This window comes from Ischnura elegans, chromosome 2 (assembly GCF_921293095.1).
Source record: "Ischnura elegans chromosome 2, ioIscEleg1.1, whole genome shotgun sequence".
NCBI classification, from domain to species: domain Eukaryota; kingdom Metazoa; phylum Arthropoda; class Insecta; order Odonata; family Coenagrionidae; genus Ischnura; species Ischnura elegans.
The window spans coordinates 117875348-117893448 of record NC_060247.1 but is presented as its reverse complement, the minus strand read 5'-3'; the positions used below and the strand labels follow the sequence as shown (position 1 = coordinate 117893448).

At 40.4% G+C, this 18101-nt stretch overlaps 1 protein-coding gene across 6 annotated transcripts in view; it reads left to right on the top strand.

Moving 5' to 3' along the window:
- LOC124154478 (kinesin-like protein KIF13A) overlaps window positions 1-18101 on the top strand; it is a 226883-nt gene that overhangs the window by 145973 nt on the left and 62809 nt on the right. For all 6 annotated transcript variants that reach the window (XM_046528239.1, XM_046528238.1, XM_046528237.1 and 3 more), the window contains exon 3: window positions 14505-14797. In XM_046528239.1, the coding sequence (XP_046384195.1) occupies window positions 14505-14797 (293 nt within the window). The remainder of the gene's footprint in view (window positions 1-14504; window positions 14798-18101) is intronic.

Here is an 18101-nt window from a genome sequence, read left to right as displayed (position 1 = left end):
TAATGTCACACCTTTAGTAGTAATTCAATAGCAACAAAAATGTATAAAATTGTTAAACGGTTTGTTAGCATTAAAGACCATCAACTTTCACGACTTAGTTGTTGTATTTGTGACGATACAAAATGGCGGACCCTGTTTTTCGTCGAATTTTTGGGTTTATGTAGGATTTTAAAAAAAGGATCACCGAGTTACCTCGACATATTTACACCACATATACAAGAAAGTATATAGATTACGATAATCGGAAGTGCAGCTGCGACCACCTGCGACGCCGAAATTAAGATCGATTTTTCGAACGTGCGGCACCGCCCGGAGCTTGCTGCTGGCCACGGGAATTGCCGTACTCGACGGATGTTGGATAGTGAATCATTTTAAGCAAATTTGTCGTATAAAAGCTATGATATATTATTACTACATTTATTTTCCTTTTGTTATAACCTGATTTCTTTACTCTCTTGTAATATTTATAGTCGATGCAGTACAAAATGGCGGACGCTAATTTCAGTAACATTTTTGCCCGTGTGTGGCTATATAAAAAGAAGTACACCTGAGAGCAACTCGGTGTCCTTCTTTTTATATAGCTGTTTTTTTTTATATAGCCTTCTTTTTTTTATAAAAATGTTACTGAAATTAGCGTCCGCCATTTTGTACTGCATCGACTATAAATATTACAAGAGAGTAAAGAAATCAGGTTATAACAAAAGGAAAATAAATGTAGTAATAATATATCATAGCTTTTATACAATAAATTTGCTTAAAATGATTCACTATCCAACATCCGTCGAGTACGGCAATTCCCGTGGCCAGCAGCAAGCTCCGGGCGGTGCCGCACGTTCGAAAAATCGATCTTAATTTCGGCGTCGCAGGTGGTCGCAGCTGCACTTCCGATTATCGTAATCTATATACTTTCTTGTATATGTGGTGTAAATATGTCGAGGTAACTCGGTGATCCTTTTTTTAAAATCCTACATAAACCCAAAAATTCGACGAAAAACAGGGTCCGCCATTTTGTATCGTCACAAATACAACAACTAAGTCGTGAAAGTTGATGGTCTTTAATGCTAACAAACCGTTTAACAATTTTATACATTTTTGTTGCTATTGAATTACTACTAAAGGTGTGACATTAGTTTAAACATGCTGAATTTCGAAAAAAATTCAAAGCGGGCAATTTGCGCCAAATTTGTTCAACTTTGAGGCTATGTATTTTATACAAAAAATCAACCTATGAAAAACATTTTGCGTCAAAAAATGCACTAATGTGTTGGCAACAACTGTGCAAAGTTTCAACTTCCATACTCAAAAAAACCATTTTCGAGGTTTTGTCCAGCTTTTTTCGATTTCAGCCCACTGTGCGCCGTCGCGATCGGAGCCCGCCGACGCCTCCAGGGAAGGAAAAGGGATGGAAGGGGGGAAAATAGGGATAAACACCCCAGTGCTATGGAAGCAAAGAGGGCCCTACCTAGCGAAACCATGCGTGCGCAATTTCTCTACCACCAACCCGAAGAGATTTTTCTATGAGAAGAAAAATCCCAATGAGAGGGACAGTGGGACGCCCTGATGACAATGGACAACTCGTTCATCGAAACGTCGGCCGAGATGGAGTTGGAGAACCTGACCCGGAGGAATTCCCGAATAACGATTCGATACGCCGGGAAAGCCTGCGATAATTCTTCAGAAGAATTATGCGTATGCATACATCAGCAGATGGGAGAACTGCGTGAAACCAATCTTACGATTGATGTCTGTCGATGATTATGGATGGATAGATAAAACAAGCTATGAAATTCATAATGAAATAATCAGGGAATATAAAAATCTTATAAAAACTATTTTGAATTATAAAAGTATTACTATTGTAAAATTTACCGAAAGGAGTTGGCGAAAAGGGGTAAATAAATAAGACAAAAATGTGAATTATAAATAATTCAAAGCGTGGTACAATTTCTCTTTTTCTCGTCAAAGGTCACTCTTTGAATGGGTCGACAAATAGCTAAGGCGGAGCCGTTATAGGAAAATTATTGATGAGGATTGAAAAACCTACGCACGGTTGAAAAGGTGAGCGGTGGGCAGACTAGAGGGGAATGAATGACACGAGAGGTGGACGCTCGCGTTCTCAGAGAACGGCGGTGTGTGCGTCATGAGACTTCGTGGAAGCCGCCCGCGCGCAGTGATGAAGAGAGGAATGAGTTGGTGAAAGATCCTCCTGCGAGATCCTCCTGAGATTGCTCTTCCTGCGCATAGACAGAATAAATGACCCAATCGGGCTCAAGACACCTGGAGTCTCCCGTGTGTAAAGTGTACATCGGGGAGAGTGGCCGCACCATTGAAACGCGACTCAAAGACCATGGTCGCCATTTACGTCCAGTCTAAACGTCCAAGTCGGCCATTACCGAGCATTGGATGACGTGTAGAAAGGTCGGAATGGATAAATGGAAATATTCTGCCGAACATTCAACTGTTGGCACAGAATATCTAAAAGGGCAATAAGGTAGTTTCCTTCATCAAAGAAAACAAAATGCGTTGATTGCGATTCCTTACCCACCATTAGTGTATTCATAAAATACAAATTATTTGGTTTTAGAAATCCCAGTTTAGACGAATATTAACGGTCAATTTTAACCTCATTTGAAAACGGCCAGATTGGCGCCCATCCGATTCCACTCCACGTGACGTCACTGGGACCTAGTTTCTATACGAGTAGATAGGAGTTTTATATCGTCTGAGATTACCATTGCTTGCATGAGGCACAGAGCTCAGGGAAACATCTCTTAATAATCACACATTAAAAATACTAAGTTCGGAAAGTTTCCTTCGTTTGATAGGGGAATAATAATCCTTATTTAAGCCAAGCGCTTCCTGCTAGCAGGGTACTCAGCTACCTGCTAGCAGCCTGCGTCGTATCAGCGCTCAAGCCTCGCCCAAAGGTCACCTCAAAGGGTGACAGCTTGGAACCAGAAATACGTCACACGGGGTTTTCCCATCATTCCTACTTAGCCGTTGCGTTTTCGCGCGCTTGGAAATTTTCACTTTTCGTTTAATCGCAAAAAATAGATATCGTCATTTGAAAATCTAAGAGCGTGAAATGCGCACTCCAGGAGTAATAATCTTTCGATTTAGGCAATAAAAAAATAATAGGAAACCACCCTATTGCGATCCGATTGGAAAACCGACATTTCAATAGAGACACCGGGTACTCCTTGAGCAACACTTGGGGGCGGGTGAATGCAAAGCGAAAATCGGTGCGGGGAAAAATGGTCAATAATGGGAAGAGAACGCAGCTGCGATAACAAGAATAAAGACAGGCCACGGTCGTGGCACCAGCATCATTCCCTCTTGACGAGGAACGCGTCGGACTTGTTGGAGAAACGTGGGAGAAATGGACTCTAGCACCCGATCGGAAACCCGAGAAAACATCATTAAGTCTAGGAAGGGGTTATTTTGAGAGTAGGAGTATTAGCACATGTCAACGTATCCTTTATGAAGTCCTGTAATGTTACCCTCTTCTGCTTGTTCTTGCTTTTGCTTAATTCTCTCCAACCGAAATCTCTTATATGGTTCTGAGAACTCAACGCGAAACCCTTTCAATATTGGCTTTCCATCCCCAGCCTTCGGGCCTTACTTGCGTGAAGGGCGGGGAATTTTCGATAGAATCCTATCCCAACTTCGTATAGAAAAGCTCCTCAAGTGTTCTACTGCTGTCGGAGAGGACGTGAAGCGGTGAGCCTGCCGATGAAAAAGTTGTGTTACCGTGACTCCAGGGTTCTCCCCCGTCACTCATTTTCCCTCGACCCACCCCGTGTAAACCTCCCTCCCATACTTCACACATTTTTTGCTGCCTCATTAAAGTCATTTATACCTTACTCGTGAAATGCTCAAATCGTCTCTTGTCTCAAATATCGCTTCCAGCCTCCGGGACATAAATTATCACTAATTGCCTTATCAATCCGTAGATATAATTCTTATATATTCAGAAAGTTTTTTTTACGACTGTCGTCGTTTTCCCGCACTCCGCTTCTATTTCTCTCAGTCATGACTCTCCTTTCAATCCTCTTGTTCTCTGTAATCCTTTGCTCGTATTCCCTGTCTCCAATTCAACATTCTTCGTTTCAGTTTTTCAGGAGATCTCCAATCCAATATTTGCTTGTGCCATCTGATGTCATCCATCCTATTAACGTTGCCAAACCTTTCTCCTTTCTACCTCATCGACTATATCTTTTTCCAATTCCTTCATCGTCATCATCGTAACATTTCTAACATTTGTATAATTTTCTCTTATAATTCTTATTTGTATTCAACTTAAGCGTAATGTATTAATTTGAGAAAATTATTGAAGCATAAGATTGAAAATAATTCTGTTCTATATTCAAGTTTTTATATTTAACATTTGTTTCTTAGTTTTCTCATTCGACGCACTAATGATGAAATACACGCATTCGAGTCTCTATTTTCTTCTGGTAATATTTTTGAACCATAAATTTTGTCTTAATACCAAATTACAGTATTCTGCTTGTTTTCAATGACTATTCGCGGAACGGCTCAGTCCTCAACGAATTCATCCGTTGAAATTCGATTATCGTTTTATCATACCACGATTTTCCCTGTGGACGAGGAAGAGTTAGTTTTGTCGAAAATTTATGATGAAACCATAAGTTTTGTGCTGTATAATCTGCATCAATGTCGGTTCAATAAAACAATTTTTCAATCAAATCCACAACATACCGATTCAATTTTCTTCCAAATAACTGTAAAATATTGAGTAATTCTCCCATACGGGAACTGTCGCAGGGAGATCGATGTTGATGCGATTCGTGATCATTAATTTGCTGTCATTATCCGTGAATATTCGGCTAAGCAAGCAGCCTTTAATCCTGTTATCTCTTACATGAGTGGGTGAGAAGCCAAGTGATTTATTTTTTATACAGAGTTAGGTACAGAAATTAGGTATAGAAAACAAACAAAATCAATTACTTATTTGATAGTGCAATTGATTTTCCACCCGATGTCATCACAGAACTGAGACTCACTCATATCCCTTGGCAACCAAGTTTTTGTGTACTTCTTCTAACAATTAACTTAAGCTAACTCTGTTGAGGAAAAAATCACTTGTACCCCTTGACTTACCCCCCCCCCCTCATATTACATTTAAATGTTGTGCGCCAATCAAGGACCTCTATGGTTATTCCGAATCGGAGATACATATCCGGGGCATTTTGACTTCCCCTCTCCGCCGTAGGCGTCCTCTGTACCAACTGCCCCTCTCCTTCATTTGCATTCCGCTGTCCCATTGCTCTATTTTCGCCCGTTTTCCCTTTCGCAGCGTGGCTACCATTGCGGAATTGCGCCCAATTGAACCGCAGATCGAGGACTTTGAGTGGCGTGGCATTGGCTTTGACGCCGCTGTAATTGGTCCGTCCACCGTAAGTTGATGTTTGCCGTAAAGGGATGCGAAGTGACCCGGTATTTCGCTCGTTCTAAGTGCGTGGCAGTGGCCAAATGTTAGATGCATTTCGGAGAATTTCAAGCGACTAGTGAGTAAATAAAACCAACCTGACCATTGGATGGCCGAGAGCACATTCGAAAGCTAGGTTAGTGCGACTCCTAATCAGTGGAAATGGTGCCTTATTCTGGAATCCATGACATGAGTGTTGCTTTACGTATGATTATGTCTTGATGGTGCGTTTCGTTTTTCACTTCAGAAAAAATTTCTTCCGTTATTAATTGTCGTGATCAGTTGGCGTGAGTGTTTGATTTTACTGTTGGGCGTGTGCGAGGAAAGTGTCGACTTGTAATCGTTAGAATTTTCTCTGTATTTTTTGGAGTTCTAAGTCGAGTGAGGGATTAATTATAAGATATTAATAAAAAAGAATTATAATAATAATTACTTAATTATTAATAAGCTTTAAGGAAGCATCGATTTCTGTCACATATTGCCCTTACTTATTTATCTTGAAAGTTGAAAGTATCACGGTACTAAAAAATGTAAGATATTCTCCAGGCGAACTTTTGGCGAAGGATTTCATGCCAACAGGTGCTGTGAGTGGCTCCTCCGTATGTGCTGGCAGGTGTGGCGGCTAATATCGGCAACGTTGCATTCCCGGTGCAATACCTGGCCCACGAAAATGCTGGGCATGATAACATTGCTTTCAGTTCGTGACTCTTTTCCGGTTTATGTACAGCTTAATTTTGATACATAAGAACGTAAGTTCATTGAGATTGTGAAGCATTTTTGCTGCGGCCTGAAAAATAACTCTTGTGAAACTGTTGAGTCTTTTATATTTTTTCAGGGTTCCCACTCAACCGTGAAAACCTTAAAACCGTGAGAATTAGCCGTGAATTCCGTACGCCGTGCAAAAACCTGGAAATAGCCGTGAATTTCGTCTAAAAACCTCTCAAACTTGATTTCATAACTACGATTGACGGATGAAAAGAAAAATCGATTTGTCGATCATATTTCAAGGTCAGTCACTCGCAGATACTGTCCACGCATTTATCTGCACACGCATATTCGAAGCACAATTATTGGTCCGTGTACCATGACGACACACAGACCTTAAGGCTGTGATAGGAAAACCGTGAACCAAAGTGATCATTAACCCTGGCGAGAAATTTGATACGTCTTCATTTCCCTGAAACCCTCCATTTTCCCACTCACAACTTTTAGCCGGCCCTAAATTTTGCTAACAATGGGCGACGTCATAAGAGCACTTACATTGCTGCGTTTGCATTCCTGGCGTTTATCGCGTTAGCTATATTTTTAGTTAACGTGCGGCCAGTGATTGTTATGTGATCAATAATTCTTCCTAAAATGACTTATCAACAGACCGTGAATTTCACGCAATTTAGACCGTGAAAACCTAGAACAAACCGTGAATTTTATAATTTAGTTAGTGGGAACCCTGTTTTTCTACATCTACGAGGTACCGTGCAAGACCACCAGGGTGTGTGGCACGGGGTGATTCCACGCCAGGCATTCAGCACTCATCCTAGCCGTAGTAAAGAACGCGCTCGCTCGCCGGACAAAGGCCAAGCACACAGGGCAACGACACGCGCTCAGACTAGAGACCAGTAGAGAGGTAATGGCACGAACTTGCTACCATGCAAATAAAACTAATTATAGTAATGGAAAAACGAAAAGTTAGCGTAATAAGTGATTCATTCATGAGTTATTAAATGCCAAAAATTCATGCAGATAGTGATGTCTAATAAGTTATTCACTACTCATGCAAAGCCTATTTTACATAGCCCGAGTCAAGTTATTCTAGAACTGAACTATCTCAGGAAGTATGGTCTCTTATTGTACGCGGAAAAAAAGGCATCTGAAATCTATTTGTTCTGCTATCTATTCATGTGATTATTTCTATCATATAATGATTCGTCTATCTCAAAATATCTTGCAAATCTGGCAAATAGTGTTCTACTTGAAATTTCCGCAAAATATTTAGGTACTTAATCTAAATGTTTCCCTTCGATGGTTAATCATTTCAATTCTAAATTCCTTGTTAATTCATTTATTTAGAGTTCCATTTTCACAGGTTTTGATTTTTACTTCCCATAGTCCCGAATTTGTGCGTTTTTTGAGAAAATCCCTCAATCCCTATCCTTCGCGAAGAAATGAATGTAACTCTGGTGAGTATGCCAAAATATCTCCTGCTTATTTCGGATTTTATTAATTGCCTTACGAAAACATTTCGCTGTTTACGCTGCATTTCTGTAAATTGCATTAAAGTCCGTTATTCTATTCTTATATAGTGGTGCTTGTCTATGCGTGGAAATATATTGGATTAGATTGAATTTTTAAAGACGTGTTCACGAAAAATACTGGAAGTTGTCATATTATCATGACAAAAGTAAAAAGTGATCATCGCACCTTAGCACTTGCTGACTGGATATCTATTTGGTTCTTTTTTGTCCATGTACCCCGAAAACAGCTCGCAATGGCCTTTGCACCGAGGATCGCACCAAGTAACAATTGTGCAAGCACGAACATCAATGCTCTGGTTGGCGGTCGGGACTGGAACCCGTGACTTTCGGATTAGAAGGCGAAGTCTTTACCTCGCCGCCAACGATAAGGCCGTAATGCGTTATTTGGATAAAAATGTCGCTATAGTCTCTTAACTGCTGAAAAAAGTTTTCATTGAAAAATAAATTCAATGGCTGACCTGCATTATTATGTTGTCTAATTTTGTTTTCTAGTACATTGAAGTTGTATCGTGTGAATCAGTGTTCGCAAAACAATATTTACCCAAAGTTTGAAGTAATTATTTCTTTTGAATCGTATAGTGGCTGTGCTGCCTGCTTACGTTTATTTTACGAATGACAGTAGAGGGAGTCTTTTATTATTTTCTTAGGTGGATTGCTCGCGAAGACGTGTACATTTAGGTTTTTGGGGGCGGCGACCGACAGCTTACTCTCACTTTGGTGTCAGAGAAGGAAGTGGTGGGAAAGTGAGATGGCATCTGCCTAATCCTGATGAAAATATGAGTTTTAGAGATTGGAGGAAGGGATAACATTTTTGGCATGCCTGACACCAGCGCCGCTTGAATGAACACGGCCTGCTTAGAACTACCATATTTACTCAGTCTTCAATTATCATTATTGACTCTTTGGCGATATTTCGTGGAGACTGGTTGCTTGCGAAGCACAGTTAACTTTTGAGATTCTTAGCGGTAAGTATTGGAGAATTTTACGACTATTTCATATGGACTGAAGTTGTTACTGATTGCTTTTTTTAACCGAGGGAAGAATTTATTATGGACCCAGGTAGTTAGTGACTCATGGCCAATTTGTGTTATATTGCATTTAGAATCCGAAAATATGTACAATGGTAAAAATTTAAATGAAAATTTTAAAATTACACGACGACTAAACTTCCCATTCGACGGACCGAGTGCTTTATTTGAAGTGCCCTCCACTTAATACTTAAGCAGGTATCTAAAGGAAGGCTTTGCAACCATCATCGTTTGAACCCTTTGGGCTTATAGGGTGGGAAATGAACACTATGGCCATCACACCAACCCCATCTTTTCGCGAAGTGGTTCCCTCCAGTGGATGCAGTCTTCTGACTCGTTGGATCCTTTGTGTGTTGAGACAAACGCCTGCTGCCTCCTCATGTTTTCCGGGGATCAGCGATGGCCAGTCGTTTGCATCGAGCCGGAATCGGGTCCAGCCTGTAATTTGTTTGCGCAGTTATCTGTCGGCTATCAGTTTGGAGAGGTCCAGCTGGGCGCTCTTGTGGCCACCTGCAGGCGGATGAGAGAGCGAGAGGCCAGGTGCCTGCTGCCTCTCCCTCGCTCCGTGAAGCGACGAAAGAATTTCTCCGGGAAGTTTCGGCGTCCGTGCTGCTCATCCAATGCCTCACTTGCGGCCAATGTTTAAGATTGGCAGAATTTCGTTCCCATAGAAGTTTCAGGCACAATACGAGGATGTTAGACCAGATTGATGTTGCGAAGACAAATTTTTCACTGGATTTTTTAATGTTATATTCATATTAAATTTCATTTGCATCATTAATAAGGTATTGTGAATTAAAACAAGCGTGGAATCGCTCACGAATTTAATTTTCTTCAATGTTCCGAGTGGTGAAAAGAATGGGGTCGTTTACTCTGATCCGAAACTGTAATTCAATAAAATATTTTCGGCAGATGAAAGGTAAAGATAAGTTATGGCAAAAAAGTCTTCTTCATTAATCAGCCATTTTCTCTTAACTTCAAATGAAAAAAATGCTTAATTTCCCGTTCCATTTTTCTGAGTTAATGACGTCATTAAAGATCTGGTTCATTAATTCGTTCAAAGAGACACGATCATTTTCCGAAAGAACAGCTCATTAGAGTTTCCGAGTAGGCTTCCGCGGAGATTATGACGATAGGCAGAGATTCTTCCGGGTTTCCTTTCGCGTTTATACATTTTACTGGTCAATATTTCGCCAACGCACCAGTTGGCTTCCTCAGGTCCGCTGAAGTGTCGATGCAAAAAATTTGTCGTCTTTATATAATCCCTGTTTGGTGCCTATTTTGTGGAGGCGTACCGTGATTGGTGGAGATCGTGGAAGAACCGTTTCCACGCACTGGCGAGAGTGTAGCCGTCTCCACGGTTGAAATTCTTGGGTGTTTTGGCGATTTCAATTTCCTCCCTGATGATCCTAGGGTAATAGCGGCCTTCTTTATTCAACAGAGTTAACCGAAAGACAGCAAAAGGGGTAAGCTTGTCGATATTTCGCCGGAGAAGCAGGTGACGGATTGAAAAACGAAAAAATACGGGTATTTTTATTTTTAAACTATCGATATCGGCAACATGGTGAACGCGCGCTTATTCATGACGTCGAAAGAATTCCTGACGAAGGTGTGAGGAATGTTTATGATGGCTCCGATTAATTTCAAGGGCGTTGTGTTCTTTTTTTATGAAGGTCATCGGCAGGCCTCGTAGACGTTTTGTGGAACTCTTTCTCAATCGCAGATAGTTCTTTTATGAATCAGCGAATATAATTTTGGCTCGTAAAGTAACCTATGTTTGGCAATTAGCTTGGTGAGCTCCGTTTTATTTGGAATGAAGTTGCTCCGGTGAAATCCTGCGCCAATCGATGTTAGTTTTGAAACCATGCCCGGTTTGAAGTTTATGGGTGTCGCTTCCAAAAATTATCTCGTGCCGCCCTTCGTATGAATTGGGGCCGCGAGAAGGTTGCTTCTTATCATCTTCGTGCCTTTCCACTTATTTGAAATCGTGAAATGTAATTCTTGAGTATAGGTTTGCTCTTTTTTTTTTACGTAGAAATGGGATAAAAATTTGCTTTTAGCTGTAGAATTAGCGTTTTCTCCGTTATTACCTGGTAAAGTTAATACCAATGGCTATTTTATTTGATGCACAACTTGTTTTGATTGAATTTCGCTGAATTTAGTATTCTGGCGCGCAATATAGAGTAGGTGTATATGATTTATGTATCTTAAAAATGGCTCAGTGAATATCTGTGTTTTGATCCAACTATTCATCTTGATGTAGGGGAGTGAGGGGCAAGAGTCCACATGGGACAAGATTACTTTCACGAAATATTTATCTAAATGTCGGGATGATACCACTTGTAGTGAATCAGTCTCATTGACGTAATCGAATGTCACACAAGGGTGTGTTCAATAGAAGACAACGAATGACAGAACGTGAGTTTTTCTTATTTTTCATTTATACGCAACGTTTATCTAATTTGTAGGACCGCGGAATTTTTATCTGTGGTTTGGGCGTTTATTGAACTAAAATTTTTGTCTAACATTTATTTATGTGCATTCTTTGCCTCAAAAATTCATGTAGTTAGTTGATTTGCAGCTCACCACGTGATTGTGTTATGGCGTTATAGGTGTACCAAGTGCCTTTGGGGTAAGAATCCTGGGGCAAGTTTCCGCATGGGACTCCTGCCCCACGGGCGATAAATACCCCACCCCATTTACCCCGCCCTACTTTACACTATTGATTTTTTATGACCTCAGAGTTTCTGCCATAAATATCACATGTACTTTGTTGATAATTGTATTGAAATAAATGAAGAAATGTTACAGAAAAACTGATTGAAAATCATTAGGATAACAGATTTAGGAGTTAGCTACACTGAGAAGGAGCAGTGGAGAATCCATACGTTCTACTGCAGCTGGTCTAGAAATTGATGAATTTTTTCTGCGTAAGTCGGTATTTGAAATAGAAAATATATCAATTAATGATTGGAAATTCGGAAAATATTTATTGATTCCAGATTTTTGACGAGCTTTATTCGTCGATATGCATCATACTCCCTGTTGTCGTCCAAACCCGTGTACAGGCATGAGTGAATATTCCCCCAGCCCTTATTTTTCCGAGAAAGCGTTTGAAAAATAATTTTGCAAATGAAGAACCTCCAGGAACTCTATTTCTAACGAGTGATTTGGGATTCATCAATTCAAACATTTATATTGACTGGCCGAAACATGCTAAGGAAAATGCAAAACCCTCTGTTGATGATCCAGTCGTGCTCACTTTAGACAACCATATCTCCCACGTTTCCCATCTTAGCATATAATTTTGTGAGACTCACTTCATCCGTATAATGATTCTACCTTCCCTACATAGCTCACACAACGCTCAGCTAGTAGATAAAACATTCTTTGGCCCTCTGAAATGTTTGAGAAAGAAGCAACTGTCGGTAATGCTGCAAAGGGATAATAGACAAGGTATTTACTCACTAGGTCCATACGTGTTTAATGAGTCTGGTTTCAGATAATGAGTCTGGTTTCATTGGTTACGGTTAAGTTGGATCCAATTCAAGGAGGATATGAAATGGATAAAAAGAGGGAACTTTGAGAGAAAATGAACCTAGAAGGCGGAGAAGCCTTTTTACCCTCAAGAATTTCTCTCTTAACCCCTTTATTCCTGTCCATCAAATCCTTTTAAACCTTCCACCTCTGAGAATACTTTGTCTTGCACATATCGGAAGGCACATGTCTTACTTGAGAGCATCAGTCCATATCCAAAACCATTGCAAGTGCAAAATTGGCGTAAAAACTCAAAGCGGTCTAAATTCTTACGAGTTTATCATACACCCTGAAAGTAAATGTGAAGATATCTAAAAACAGGGATAGGGATCGCAGCACTAATCGGCGGTTTGTGGACGGCAAACGGCAAAATTCACTTCACCGGAAATGCTGATTATACTTTTGGAGGTTGTGAAAAAATGTACTTAGAGTCACCCATTGTCGATTGGATAATGTGTTATGAATGTAAAACATGGATAAAAGAACCTTGCACCACATATTCTGGAAAGCGAAAGTTCACCTGTGAAAAATGTGATTAGGACTCTTGCCCCATGAAGGGAGGACTCTTGCCCCCGTGAGGTGCAAGTTTCCTATTTGTTTTTCTCTTATATTTTGATAAATAACGGCAGTTCTTTGTTTTTTTCTGTTGCAATGGAAGATAGGTATTGTAGTAGATTTAGCAAAGAATAAATTGTGCAAAAATGGAATTTATTGTTTGAACCGTAATGCATAATTTTTATGATTGTTTGTTAGATGCGTACTCTTGCCCCTCTTTCCCCTACCTATTACTGAGAGATGCATCTTTTTGACCAGTGAAAATAATGATCGATTTGTTACTGATTATTAACGCAATGCTTGTTCAACTAAATTTGAGCGGTCACAATAGGAGTAAAATTCAATGGAACGTAATGTTAGGGGTCTTAATTAATTTGCACCGTCCATAACTTTTAATTCCATAAATGAAAATTATTCAGAAGGTCTGTAACCTGGTCTAAATATCTTTCGTGGAATTTCGTTTTTCCCCGATTTCCAATTTATCAAATACTGATTCAATGATTTTCAATGTTAATTCAACGGTACAATTTTGAAACCGGAAATGATTGACCCATTTTCAAAACGATTGACATCGACATTTAAGTCTGATCTCTTATTAGTACTAGTTATTTTTTTGAATGATGATAGTTTTTCTTTGGAAAATCCTGCCAAGGTCCAACCCCAATTACCCCGGATCAGCGACACCGGTCAGTGTAAACAGATGGAGCCGTTTTAAATTCCCGAAAATCGTCCGATTCCGAAATCGTTCCCGAAATTCGGTCGATCGATGTCAAGACTGTTCCCATAGTCCTCCAATCATTTCATATTTATGAATAAATATAATCTCTTCTCATAATTTGTAATGTATTCATACTTAGGTCAGGGGTCACATTGTACGAGGAATCATCGTATGTAAGGAAAGAAACGTGAACATTCCTTTTTAAAGCTGACTGAGTATTTCGAATTAAAAGGACGTATTCATCCCTCTCTGTCTTTTTTGATGACGGATTATTTACTTAAAACGTACGCTGTCATCGTGAAATTTACAGGGTAAGCAGAGTGGCAACATTTGCCTTTATCTCAAATTAAAAAAAAAATACATATAAGAAGGTAATCAAAAGGTAAAATTTATAAAATATCAAGTCGCAGTTCCGGGAAAATCTTGGCAACGGTCGACTTTATACGCCTTGACTCCATGTGGCCTGAGGGGGCCCGAGCCCCCTCAAAAATTCGTCATGGGTGTGAGGAAAAAATGTGTCAGGCTTGTCGATTTTCCCCGGAGTGTCCAGATATCGAGATTCGAGTTATCAGGGTTCTAATGCTGATCATATGACTCTTCTAAAATGCTTAAAAAACTTAAAACTCACTACTTATAAAATTTCCCCGGTTTGGCCCCCCAATATATTTTGTAAGTGGGCATCCCTGGTGATAAGTCACCAATAAAGACCGGTCTAGAGTAAAATATTTCCAATTTCAGTTAAACATTTATTTTTTTGCTTAAATAATATATAGCTATAAAAATGTAATGAAATGACATTCAGTAAGGGTAATATAGTGTCTCATGTTGGCCTCCAACCATTGGCGGCTGCTAAAACTGCATCCAGCTGCTAAAGTGGAGGGGCAAGCTGATTGATAGCGCGCCCGACGCCGACTGTCTGATGTTTCAGATCTGACGATTTCCCGCCTTTTTTATCTTTGCAGGAAGCCTCCGAAGACGTTTGCGTTTGACCACTGCTTCAATTCGGTGTGGGGTCAGCAGTTGGACTGCGATGAGGACGACGAGGAAGAAGGCGAGGACGAGGAGATGGATGAGGGGGACGAGGATCAGGGGGGGGAGACACCGAGGGGTCGGAGGCGGCGGAAAGGCAAGGGGCGAGGCGGCGGGGGCACCACCTACGCCTCCCAGGAGGTCGTCTTCAACTGCCTCGGAAGGGACATCCTCGACAACGCATTCCAAGGATACAACGCCTGCATCTTTGCATACGGCCAAACAGGTGAGCAGAATGCTCCACGCGGGCCACGCAGCGTGGAGAAAAATGTGGGGTGGGCATTTGTTTTCCGTTTGTTCTTCCGCTCAAAGGTGGATATGTGGAGATAGAAGGCCTTTCATTGACACAGTGAATGGGGCCAAATAAATACCCTGTAGACATATTTCAATAAATAAAAGATCGTAGCACTTTTCCACAAGATTAATCCACAAGAAATCTTGTGGAAAAGTGGTACGATCTTTTATTTATTGAAATATGTCTAACTTCCACCAATTGAAGCCTGGATCTGTTGAACTTACCCTGTAGGTAATAAATCCGGGAAAGGGCGGGCGTGTTGTATATCACCCCATGGTTCTTCTTTATTTCATAAGAATAATTATGTTTCGTATGAAGATTTTCACAGCTTCTTTTATCAATGTTGGTGGTTGTTTTCGGGAATTTCTGCGTAGGTAACATTTTCTTACCCGACGTTTCACTCCTCCTACTGGCTTTCTCCCGTTTGCTCCCATTCTCATGAAAACGCTCCCAGTTAGGAGGAGTGAAGCGTTGAGTAAGAAAATGTTACCTACGCAGCAATTCCCGAAAACAACCACCAACTAGAATAATTATTGGTATCAATTTAATTCGGTGGACCTACTTAAAAAAGAACACAGCATAACTATATCATTCCAAGGAAAGGAAAAAAAATATTTCCTCCGGGGTGTCGATGACACCCCACGCACCTTTTAATGTTAAATTTCGCCGGGCGCCCTCTCCTGGGTTAATGGCCTGTTAATGAGGGGCACTGGTTGCCCCCGATAATTTCTAGAAAAATTAAAATATGGGAACAATTTAAGTGACTCTCCAATAAAACTATTTATTAAGTTATTGAGGAATACCTATAAACCATACATCTCCGTATTGTTATCACAGATGAATTATCGTTGAAAGATGATATTGAAAACCGGGCAAGCGCCGCAGAAAGAAATCACCAGCCCCCACGCCAGGGGGGTCTGGGATGATTGGGGGCCCTCGGCTGGGGCTCATGCTGGGGCCTCCCTTACCGTGGATTCGGGGATCCTCTCCCGGAAAATTTTAGAAAATCGCATGCACTGAAATAGATTTGGACGGTATTCTGGCTCTTAAAAAATAGATATAAGTTAGTAAAAAATACTATGAAAGGTGAGAATTTCAAAGTTTATATGATTTAATTATGTATTATGATTATATTATCTCTTTAGTGAATTTTTTCCCTAGAACTGCTCCGAAATCTAAAAAAGCTCTAATAGACTTTTGGAATAACCTTTACAAAAAAAGCTCTGCCTTCTGCTACCTTTTTTTATTTAACATGATGTTTTTACGCTGGGAATTTTGAAAATGAAGCAACTAATGAAAACGTAGAATTTTATTATAGGAAAAAACTTTGGCTCGAGTAACCTGAGTCTATTTTTAATTGCAATGACCTCACCTGTCGTTCTCCTCCTCCGAATAATGTCCACATTAGAGTTCCTATGGAAGCTCTTTATTTCAACGAATTCCGCCGCTTTCCTTTGTATTCTATTACAAAGATAACATTTTTTAATCGATAAATGTGGTTTGAGTGTGTCAAGACTCCTATTACTTTTGTCGGGATTCCAATTACTTTTCGCTTACTCAAGGTGCGGTCTAGCATGTGCGAAATAATTAACCTCGTTTGTTTCAATTTCTCCTCTTGCGATCTTCCCACTCTACGCTTGATAAATCCTAATTTCTTTAGAGCTCTGCCGCAAGTGTTTTTTTCATCTAATTGTTCCCCACGATTTGCTTGAAATCATCGTAATTCTCAGATATTTGACTTCACTCATCCCACTATGATAGCTCCATCTTCACTCTATTCGCAAGGTCCGTCTCACACGTATTAGGTTCCGTACGATATGGTAAGTTTTCGATTCGTCTTCGGTTGCTGTTTTCTTTACTCGTGCGCGTTTCATATCAGGTTTGTGTTGCCCTGGACCGGGTAAATAACGTTTTTTTTTTCAAGTTTATTTGCGTGTTTAGTGCTAAAGATAACGATGTGCTCGTCATTAATTTAATCAGTGACATTTTATTTATTGTGCGCCACTGTTTTTGTTGATGTTTTTCCGACATTGCAAAAATTCCAAATAAAAAGTTTTAATGACTCTTATGTTGTTCATTTAGAAAAACGTGAAGGGTTTTCAGCGATGAATAAAACAGAATTTTTTTCCAACCTATTGGGGGACATGGTGTTACCTCGTACAGCAAACGAAACTGATTGTAGAATTTGTGTGAACGCCACGCTTCCATTGTGGCACTCGACACGAATTCATGTCTTTTCGAAATCTTATGACACCGTTTCGTTTCATGGGGGATTTCTTTGATATGTTGTGTCTATCGGGTACCGACACGTCTAGCACACACCTTCACGAATCTAATACGTGCCTTGCCGAATGGAACCATACATGTACGAAATGAGCCCTATCCGGAGGATAAACTCAGTATACAAAAATATTTGCACTTTAAGTACTATCTAGTCTCTAGCCGACTACTCTACTAACCTACTAAATGGGTTTACCTCAGACAACAGACGAATCTAAACCTTGCACGCGTGAACGCCACGCTTCTACTGTGTCCCTTGGACACGAATTCACACCTTTCCGAAATCGTATGAAGCCAATCCGTCTCGTGGAGGTTTTCTGTGATATGCGGTGTCTATCAGGTAGCTACATAATCCATATAGGTACCTGGTAGACATAACAATAATATTAATAGGACACACCTTCACTTATCGTACTCCACCGAATACGAATCGAGTACGTGCCGTGCCAAATGCAACCGTATGCGTGCGAAACGAGTAAACCTCTTCACGAATAAAAAGGATAGTTTGAGGTGTGACTTCGTGAAATTGCTTCAAGTTGAATAAAAAAAGCCTAGTAGATTCGCATAGATAATTTTATTTTATCGACCAGTTTTGTCGCTGTGCGATATCATCAATTGGACGTCTTTCCCATGTCGTATCTTATCTTCTGTGCGAAATCGGAACTGGTAGAGATTAAATTATCTATGTGAAATCTAAAAGGTTTTTTTTATTCAACCCTTCGCGAGCCTGAGGCAGTCGTCCACCGTAAGAAATGTTTTGGTTAGGACGGTGGGAGTGGGCGGTGTTGCCCTGGGAGGCTGTTAGGGGTGCTAGGGTCAGGCCGTTAGGGTCACCTTCCCCCCTTCCGATACCCCCTAGAATAATCGAGGAGCAGCGAGCGGTCCCCGCAGGAAATCGATAGAATTCTATTCTCTAACTTCGTTTCGACGTATTTTATTCAATGAGCGAATTGCG